Source organism: Elephas maximus, chromosome 1 (assembly GCF_024166365.1).
Source record: "Elephas maximus indicus isolate mEleMax1 chromosome 1, mEleMax1 primary haplotype, whole genome shotgun sequence".
In the NCBI taxonomy this organism is placed as follows: domain Eukaryota; kingdom Metazoa; phylum Chordata; class Mammalia; order Proboscidea; family Elephantidae; genus Elephas; species Elephas maximus.
Genome location: NC_064819.1, coordinates 73,393,925 through 73,404,073, shown reverse-complemented (window position 1 = coordinate 73,404,073; position 10,149 = coordinate 73,393,925). Strand labels below are relative to the sequence as shown.

General features: G+C 43.5%; 2 protein-coding genes across 2 annotated transcripts; one reads left to right on the top strand and one right to left on the bottom strand.

Annotated features, from left to right (window-relative positions):
- Positions 1–339: 339 nt before the first annotated feature.
- On the bottom strand, positions 340–761 carry LOC126076938 (histone H4). The gene has a single exon (XM_049885657.1). The coding sequence runs from the start codon at positions 714–716 to the stop codon at positions 405–407; it is 312 nt and encodes a 103-aa protein (XP_049741614.1). The 5' UTR covers positions 717–761; the 3' UTR covers positions 340–404.
- Positions 762–6,967: 6,206 nt separating this feature from the next.
- LOC126076777 (histone H1.3) lies at positions 6,968–7,832 on the top strand. The gene has a single exon (XM_049885336.1). It carries the CDS (start codon positions 7,040–7,042, stop codon positions 7,703–7,705), a length of 666 nt encoding a protein of 221 aa, XP_049741293.1. The 5' UTR covers positions 6,968–7,039; the 3' UTR covers positions 7,706–7,832.
- The last annotated feature ends 2,317 nt before the right edge of the window (positions 7,833–10,149 follow it).

The window sequence follows — 10,149 nt, the reverse complement described above, 5'->3', positions numbered from 1 at the left end:
GAGTGGGCAGGGAGTAAATTAAACGTTCCTTAGGAAAGTGAAATCGGTAGCACAAGGAACTCGGGAAACAGCTATCTTCTAAAGGAGTTTTCCTCCAATTGGCGTTAGCACTAATCTATCGTCCGCTTACGTCACCTAAGATTTGATTGCTTTGTCCTTTTGATTTAGCTGATAGCCGCCATCTTAGTAAACAGCTACTGACGTTAAACCAGATTAATCCGAAAGAAAAACGGACTCGCTTTTTTCAGTTGCCAACACTAAGACAAACACGATGCAACATACAAATGCGAGAAATTATTACCTTCTGAATTAACTACCACGCACAGCCCTTTGTATGAAATCGTGGGTGGCCCTGAAAAGGGCCTTTGGGTAAGCGTTGGAGATGTGAAACCCGGGCTGGGACATTAGCCCCCGAATCCATAGAGGGTGCGCCCCTGGCGTTTGAGCGCGTAGACCACGTCCATAGCCGTGACCGTCTTGCGCTTGGCGTGCTCAGTGTAAGTGACTGCGTCGCGGATCACGTTCTCCAGGAACACCTTAAGGACCCCGCGAGTCTCCTCGTAGATAAGGCCAGAGATACGCTTGACACCGCCTCGCCGAGCCAGGCGCCGAATGGCGGGCTTGGTGATGCCCTGGATGTTATCGCGGAGCACCTTACGATGGCGCTTGGCGCCACCTTTTCCCAAGCCTTTGCCTCCCTTACCACGGCCAGACATGGCGAACAAAAAATGACCTGCCTCTGTTGTGATGAGCCTGGGGCGCTCTACAACCCTTTATATTTCGATTGTGCGGACCTTTTAGGAAACTGAAAAGGCGGGGGCGGGAACAAGAACTCTGTCCCCGCCTCTTTTCCACCTTAGGGGTATCTCTGCCAAAGCCTATTATAGAGAAGGAGGAGGAGAAATGCGCTTCAGTGTGTAACTTCTTCCTGTTTCCTTGTATGGGTTCTCAGCCGCCGGTTTCTGTGGCCTCCTGTTCTGTGCCTGTGGGTTCTCTCAGACTATTGATAATCTGCAAGTCTCCTGACCGTTTTTATCATATGTAAAAAAGAGGCAGTAGAGTCTGTGTCTACAAAAGGGAGAGATATCAAAATGTAATTGATTTTAAAATGTGAAGTTTCTTCAAAAATGTATTATTCTTAATGATCACAGCTCTACCAATACTCATTATTAAATTTGGCAAGTCCTGTTTGACAGAGCAAATACATAATCGTTTTCAGCAATTCTCTGATAAAGAAGGAGCCCCAGGAAGGAGCCAACGATAATTGAATTTCCACTCTGTTACCAAATTTATAAAGCATTATCAGCATTGTTGGGATGAAGAATCTCGTGCTTGCAGACCTAATCTAAAAAAAAAAAAAAATCTACCAGGTGATAAATCTGGGGTTAAAAAAGGCCTTCTGATCCTGGAGTCTCATGACTGTCACGTACCACTACCTCTACCAGTAAAACATTGAAAGTGTATCATGGTGAGTTAACGTTTGCAAATTAACAGAGACATAACACTGACAAATTATGTGAACTATTATTCAAGTAAAGAGAGTAATTGAAAATAATATTCTACAGATAGATCACAGGTTGATATGTTTAGTAGAAAAGTTCCAACTTTCTCTCACATGTTCCAAACATTTACATTGAGTGCCTCGTGTATACTACCCCCAAACACAACCCTACTGCCATGGAGTCAATTCCGAATCACAGAGACCCCATAGCGTTTCCAAGGCTGCCTAAATCTCTACGGAAGCAGCCTGCCACATCTTCTACAGAGCCGCTGGTGGTTTCGAACCACTGACCCTTCTGTTCGCAGTGCATCGCTTTAACCACTGCACCACCAGGGCTCCATTCCGTGTACTACAGAGACGATTTAAAACCAAACAAATCAAAATTTCCTTCTTCTATGGTGCACCTTATACTACTACCTACTAACCCATTGCCATCGAGGCCATTCCGACTCATAGCAACCCAAAAGGCAGAGTAGAACTGCCCCATAGGGTTTCCAAAGAGCTCCTTCTGGATTCGAACTGCCAACCTTTTGGTTGGCGACCATAGCTCTTAACCCTTACGCCACCAGGGTTTCCGCATGCCTTATAGGAAGTCAGAATATTATTCATTTTTTGAAGTCTATTTGGCATTTAGTTCAGGTATAAAAAGTTACCTGCAGACCTAGATCCAGTGATCTCCAATGCTCTCCCTTTAGAGAAAGAAACCAGAGTCATTCATTCATTCACAATTTAGGGTCTGCTATAGGGTCGCTATCAGTCGGAATTGACTCGACGGCAGTGGGTTGGGTTTTTGTTTTTGTTTTTATAAAGTCGCAGGAGCCATAGTGACACAGTGGTTTAAGAGCTCGGTTGTTAACCAAAACGCTGGCAGCTTGAATCAGCCAGCCCCTCCTTGGAAACACTATGGGGCAGATCTACTCTATCCTTTAGGGTATAAGGTTGCTAAGAATCGGAATCGACTTGATCTTAAAGGGATTTTTTTTTTTTTTTTTATGGCGGTGGGCTCCAACGAGTCGGAAGTGACTCCACGGCAATGGGTTTTGGTTTTTAACATGCCAAGAATGATGTACAAATACTAGATGTAGAAACACAATCATTCTTTAAAAATCAAACAAACAACTCAAAGTCTAGTAGAGAAAAAGTTCACTCAGGGTGAGAGGTCTGACATACAGATCAGTAACTATTTACCATTGAGTCGATTCTAACTCAAGCGTGCTCTTAATTTCGGACTAGTTGGGGTGGGTTTACAAGTAGTACTCCAGCAGCATTACTTTCATCTGCACGCTTGCTAGAAGGATAATTTCAGGTTCTACTTTTTTTTTTTTCCTCAAAATCTACTGAATTTATGCGGTATTTTTAACAAAGCCTCCAAGTAAATGGTATGCTCATTTACGTTTGAGAAGCGTTTTCCTAAACCTGTGCTGCCTATATTAGCCCTAGCTACGTGTGCCTATTTAAATTTAAGGTTTTAAGAAATTAAGTACAATTAAAAGTTGATTTCCTCAGTCATTCTGTCCACTCTTAAGTGCTCAATAGCCACATATAGCTACTGTTGTTGTTAGTTGCCATCAGGTGGATTCCAACTCATCAAGATCCTGTGTGTGTAGAGTAGTAGTGCTCTACATGGTTTTTGAGCCTGTGACCTTTTTTCCAAGGTGCCTCTCTCTGGGTGGGCTCAAACCAACAACCTTTCAGTTAGTAGTCCAGCGCTTAGCCATTTGCACCACCCAGGAACCCTATCACATATAGTTAGTGGCCATCTATTGCACAGTGCAGATATAGAACATTTCCAGCATTGCAGAAAACTCTGTTGTGCTGTGCTATTGTAGGGAATTCTTTTTGAATCAATTCTAATCTAGACTGAGGAAGGGAGTGTGGTGGGTATTCGAGAAGGAGGCTTACTGCAGGAAGTGAGAATTGGAATATTTTTGAAGTATAATGGAATTAGCCAATTTCTGGGTATACAAGGTATCACTGATAGAGAGACCAAAAGAAAACAAAGTCCCTTGCGGTCGAGTCCATTCCAACTCACAGCAACCCTATGGGACAGGGTAGAATGGCCTCATATGGTTTCCAAGGAGCACCTGGTGGCTTTGAACTGCTGACCTTCTGGTTAGTAGCCATAGCTCTTAACCACTATGCCACCAGGACTTCCTGAGCTCTTGGCCACTATGCCACCAGGACTTCCTGATAGAGATAAAAAGGGACATATAATAAAAAGGAAATCAGAAACTTGAGAGAGCAATTTCCCTTTTAGGAAAGAAAAGTAATAAACAGTTTTGTTTAGAGGGCGGTTTCAAATGGAAGAGCATCCTTAGGTGAGGTCATCTGATAGGAAGTTAAAGTAGATATGATTTCTCATGGTCCTTCTGAACATATAATGCTAACACAATGCCCTGTCTGCCATAAACGCAATCTGACCCAACCCTGCTACTGTTGAGTTGATTCCTATAGGACAGAGTAGAACTGCCCCATAGGGTTTCCAAGGCTGTAATCTTTATGGAGGCAGATTACCAACCAGATCTTCCTCCTGTGAGGTGGGCCAGTGGGTTAGAACTGTTAACTGTACCATCAGGACTGTCTGAAATGTAGACCTTATTTTTTCTTTATCCTTTTTGGAAGTTATTCTCCTTAGCCATTTTTTTCCTTAAAAACTTAGTCACTTTTTTCCTTAAGCACAGCCTCTGTGGATTGACCTGGTGGCAATTACCTAAACCACTTAGGGGCATTTACTATGGTGAGAGGGATTTTACCACCAAAATATTGAGAAAACATGAAGTCATACATTAACTACCCATCACTTACTAAACTGTTGTGTTTCTTATTGCATATGTTTTACAATAAATGGTTCAAGCCTTGGGCAATCTACCATTTTAGGATATGTACAGATTGAAGATTCAAAAGTAAAAAACAATTTTTTTTTTTGCTTGCTACCAAAGTAGCAAAGGAAACTTTTTGTGATCTAAAATTTACAGGAAACTTTTTGTGATCTAAAATTTACAGTCCCATAGGGTTTATTCTGCTTTCGGGAACCTTGTACATGACACAGTTACAGAGAAGATAAGCAACTGGATCCCAGGCAAGAAAATAACAGAGTAACTACATGCAGCACAGTACTGCCTCTTTCGTTTATAAAAGTGCAGGGTGAAATCGAGTCAGGTCTCCGTTATTGCTCTCCAGGAAGACCAGAGATTACCTATGAACAACTAAGGAAATGGCCCTTAGCCCCAATATCTTCTCACTTACTTGGGACCTAAATAGCCGTAGGAACCATTAAGAGTTACACAAGAATGAAATGGTGACATCTATTGTAGAAAGAACTTTTCACCTATCTTAAATTGAATTTATGTATATAATTTGAATTTATGCGTGTAACAATTTCAACAATTGTTCAATAACTGATAGTACAACTATGAAAATAATCAAAGTAATAAAGTTTTTAAAATCTAAATTTTAATTGTCTTTAACCCATTACCATTGAGTCTTTAGATAATATAAATATATGGAACAACAACGACAGAAACTTGTGCCCATTGCTATTGACAACGATGCTGTAGATGATGACAAATAGCTCCTTTCTCCAGACACCCATAAAATATCTCCCTAGTGGAAGCAGAGTGCTGCAGATCCAATCCTATAAGCTTACCTCCTTCATTCACAATATTTGTAGTTTGTTTACTGCGTATAACATGATTTTAAGTTCCGGAGACTTCATTTCATTCTATGACGCCCAGCGAATGACTATTAAAAAAAAAAAAAAAAAAGCCAAGCCAAGTTTTATACACACACACTTACATGTATACCAAAAGCCAAACCCACTGCCATTGAGTGGATTCTGACTCATAGTGACCCCATAGGGTTTCCAAGGCTGTAAATCTTTATGGAAGAAGATTGCCACGTCTTTCTCCCTCGGAGCCACTGGTGGTTATTGAGCCTCCATGCACCCTGTGAGCTTTCTCTCTCTTTCGTTGGTTAAGTGTGGGGAGACAACATCTTTAAAGTTGATTGTTGTATCTTGCATTTATATGAGAAAATCCTCAAATCACCATTGAATATGAGCCAGAGTAACTAGATCTGTGGAAACAGGAATAGCTTTAGAAGAAACATCAAAATATTTTTCTTGTTTATTTATTTTAACAAACATAGGTTTAATTTCATTATCTGTTTATTTTGTGGTGATTACTAATTTGGTGCTTAACTATCCAATATTTACTTAATTCCTCCAGCTCTGTCGTGTCACCAACGAAAAGAGATGGAGTAGGAAGATCACTACTTTTTGCTATGAAATGTTCCTTCAGTGGTCCCTGGGTGGACACATTCAGTCAATTACTTTAGTTAACACAGTCTAGTTCACATTTTGTTAGTAAAAAGCCCAGGGAGAATTACAAAAATTCATTAAGTAGTTTAAATGAGAAATTGTTTCTTTGTAATAATTCTGTGTCCGTATTGCAATGTTGGAAAAAAAAAGTCAAATCAAATTTGTATTTTAATTACCATTTGGAAATATAAGAAATAATTACTGAGCTCTTTGCTAAATACTGGAGAAAAAACCTTATAAGTAGTGTGTCTGTCACTAAAATGAGGCACAATTTTAAAGAGATAGGATATAAACATATGGCCGCTCATATTGCCCTTCAGCTCACAGATAGTAAAATGACAAGACCTGCCGTTCCATCGCTTCAGGATTCACTTTTCTTCTTTGTAGACGCCGTGCTTAATTTGTAACATTCATTCCATGTCTGAAAAGTCTATGATACTGATTTTTTCCAGAAGGCTGGTGACTCTATTTAGACCAGTTGATCTAGAAGACACCTGGAGCAGCCCCACCCCCATCCTTCCTAAAGTGTTTATATCACCAAAACACAAGGGATCAAACCCAGTTTACATACTGGTCCCTCAAATACCTTTTAAAAAATGATCTTTTCCAAAATAACCATCCCAGTTCTGCATAAAACGTTTTACCCCAGCGCCAATTTCTAGAGCTTGGTGCAAACAACTCACGGGAGAGCCTGTGCTATTGCTCCCGCGGAGAAACCGATTTTCCTTACACATTTTAGGAAAAATAAGTTTATTTACATACAGTTGAGAAGAAAAGAATGTCCGGAACAAGGTCTTGGAAGAAAGCATTACAAACGTAACGTGGGGAAATAGTATTTTTAAGGAAAACCTGAAAGTTGTCTCTATTTGACCTAAGTTATGAAGAGAGTTGGGGGAATCAGGAAAGTTTCAGAGTGCCGGTTTAGAAACTAGGTATAGCAAAAAAGGTAGCAATGAAGCCTGAAGCCTCTGGGATCAGTTTCCCCCAAATCCCTAATAGCTCCGTGCCCAGATTTCTTACATTTTTCTTCTTTTTTAAGGGGCAAGAAACACAGCCATGCAGCGGAGCCGAGGAGCCCTGCTCCAGCAGCGCGGCGCGCAGAGCAGGGAACCAATCATCACTCAGCTTCTCTCTATATAAACCCCCAGCCTCCGGAGCCGGGAACACGCCGTTCTGACAGTTTTGAGTTTAGTTTTTGGCTTTACTGGCAAAACAAAAACATGTCAGAAACTGCTCCAGTTGCTCCTGCTGCTCCCGCACCTGCGGAGAAAACACCTGTGAAGAAAAAGGCGAAGAAAACGGGCGCAGCTGCAGGAAAACGCAAGGCGTCCGGGCCCCCGGTGTCCGAGCTCATCACCAAGGCGGTGGCCGCCTCCAAGGAGCGCAGCGGCGTGTCCCTGGCTGCGCTCAAGAAGGCGCTGGCAGCCGCTGGCTACGATGTGGAGAAGAATAACAGCCGTATCAAGCTGGGGCTCAAGAGCCTGGTGAGCAAGGGCACCCTGGTGCAGACCAAGGGCACTGGCGCCTCCGGCTCCTTCAAACTCAACAAGAAGGCGGCCTCTGGGGAAGCCAAGCCCAAAACCAAGAAAGCTGGTTCGGCCAAGCCGAAGAAGGCTTCCGGAGCTGCCAAGAAGCCAAAGAAGGCGACAGGGGCGGTCACCCCAAAGAAGAGTGCTAAAAAGACCCCCAAAAAGGCAAAGAAACCGGCAGCAGCTTCTAAGACTAAGAAAGTGGTCAAGAGCCCGAAGAAGGTGAAAGCAACCAAACCCAAGAAGGCCGCCAAGAGCCCAGCTAAGGCTAAGGCTCCTAAACCCAAGGCAGCCAAGCCGAAAACTGCCAAACCGAAGGTTGCAAAGGCAAAGAAGGCTGCGTCCAAGAAAAAGTAAAAAGTATGGAGAAGTACGTCCTCCTGCTTCAAACCTCAAAGGCTCTTTTCAGAGCCACCCACATATCTCAAATCAAAAGAGCTGAGCCATTGTGAATCCACAATTATGCCATGTCAACGGTAGGAGCGCGGTAGAAGTAATAATTACATTTTTACTTTCAAAAATTCCCGCGCTGGTGTGATTGGCCCGTCCGGCCATATGCTTATGCCCCGTACTGCGTAGGAGGCAGGGTTTGTGTAATTTGACTGGTCACACGGTCGGGGATGGCTCTGAACAGCTCAGCTTATGTAGTAACCCTAACCCAGTTAGTTGGCCTTGGGCAGCAGCACTACACTGCATTTGGGGGGCACCGCCTTGTTTAGTGACTACCCAGCAGGTTGACCTCGTCCTTGCGGATGGCCAGTGCAAGTGGCGCAGGAAGATGCGCTTCTTGTCCCGGGCGGCGTTGTCCCGTCACCTTCAGGATCTCGGCAGTCAAGTGCTCCCACGGCGGCCAGGTACACCGGCTCGCCACCCGGACTCGCTCGGAGAAACTCCTCAGGCGCTGTACTCTACCCACCCGCAACGGGAGCCATTAAGAGCTAGTTTTAGTGTCAGCGCGAGCTTTGCCTGCTTGTTTAGCTCGCCCAGGACTGTTAAGCCAGAATGAGTGGAGTTCAATTTCACGACCCAAACTGAAGAAGGAGTTATTATAGTCTCTAGGCGGTTCGTAAAGTCTGCTTTCCTATTGGCTTGCAGCCGTTGGAGACGAAAGTCAGCCAATCAGAAAGTGTCTCTGACTTACTTACGTGGGCCCCGAGGAAATACTGTACCAATCAGAGTTTTAGGTACTAGAATTCCTATATACTGTGAAGCAGTGTAAAGTCCTGCACCCCTCTCCCCCAACAGTGGAATCCTCTTTGAGGGGGCTATTGTCATTTTGCCAAAAGTCTCATAATTATTGCTGCCACCTGGTGCTAAGTGCTAGTAAGTGTAAAAGGTGCCTCTGGCAATTCAATGTTTTTTTTGGTTTGGCCCCCTCTTCCCCAGATTCCTACCCCATAGATTGTTGAGATGGCCTAGGGAGCCATAGCTGGCTGTCCAGGATCTCCCAGGCATGTGAGAGTGAAGGGAAACAAAATAAAACCAACCTTTTGGGAGGACTGCCCGATTGTTGAGGGATCTCCTGAAGCTAGGGTTAGTTACCAGGGCAACAAAATGGACTGTAGGAAGATGCCTTGACCTGGACATCCCACCATTTGCATTTCATATTTTATCCCTAGGGCTGAGGTGGGTTTTTTGTTTTTCATTTTGGGATACCAAAAACTCTTTGCCGCTGAGCCTATTCAGACTCATAGCTACCCTATAGGACAGAGTTGAACTGCCCCCATAAGGTTTCCAAAGAGTGGCTGGCCCAATGCTTAACCACTGCTCCACCAGGGCTCTAAGTTTTTTTGTGTGTGTGAATAGCGCACCTGACAAACCCTGAAAGAATCTGATTTCTACAGACCTTTATGGGGACTGTCGATTTGGATGGGTATAAATTACACTTTTATTTTCACAAACCGTAAACGTAATTTATCTTTTCCATCAATTACAAGTGCAGGGAACTATGACCAATGGATTTAGCAATATCTGTGACTTTTTCATCAATGGAAATCACAGAGATTTTCGTATGACTGCAGTTTTTACGGAGCACTGGTGTCATAGAGGAGCCCTGGTGGCGTAGTGGTCAAGACCTCGGCTGCTATACAAAAGATCGGCAGTTCGAATCCACCAGCTGCTCCTTGGAAACCCCATGGGGGCAGTTCTACTCGTCCTGTAGTGTCTGTATGGGTCAGAATCGACTGAACGGCTACGGATTAACCGCGCTGCTGCTAATGGAAAGGTCGGGTGTTAATGAAAAGGTTCGCGTTTGGAACCAGCCAGTTGCTCCACGGGAGGAAGATGTGGCAGTCAGCTTCCGTAAAGATTACAGCCTTGGAAACTCTGTCCTATTGGGTCAGTGTGAGTGTCGGAATCCACTCGTTGGCAATGGTTGCTATTATTACAGGTATCTGGAAATATAGCTTACTCATTGTGAGTCTTTCAAACTGATCCGTTATTACACCCGCTACTAGACCTTGTTATTTAATGTGTTACTGAACAAGTATATATGTTATTATACATAAACAAAAAAAAACCCAAACCCAGTGCCGTTGAGTCGATTCCGACTCATAGCAACAGGGTAGAACTGCCCCGTAGAGTTGCCAAGGAGCGCCTGGTGGATTCGAACTGCGGGCCCTTTGGTTAGCAGCTGTTGCACTTAACCACTATGCCACCAGGGTTTCCTATATATACTTAGTATTTTTTTTTTTTAACACATTTTGATAATGTTGGAGAGGGGGTAGTTCAGTGGTAGAATTCTGATTTAGGAAATAATATTAGAGTCATTATTCCCTGTCCTCGAGCATACAGAATGTGAC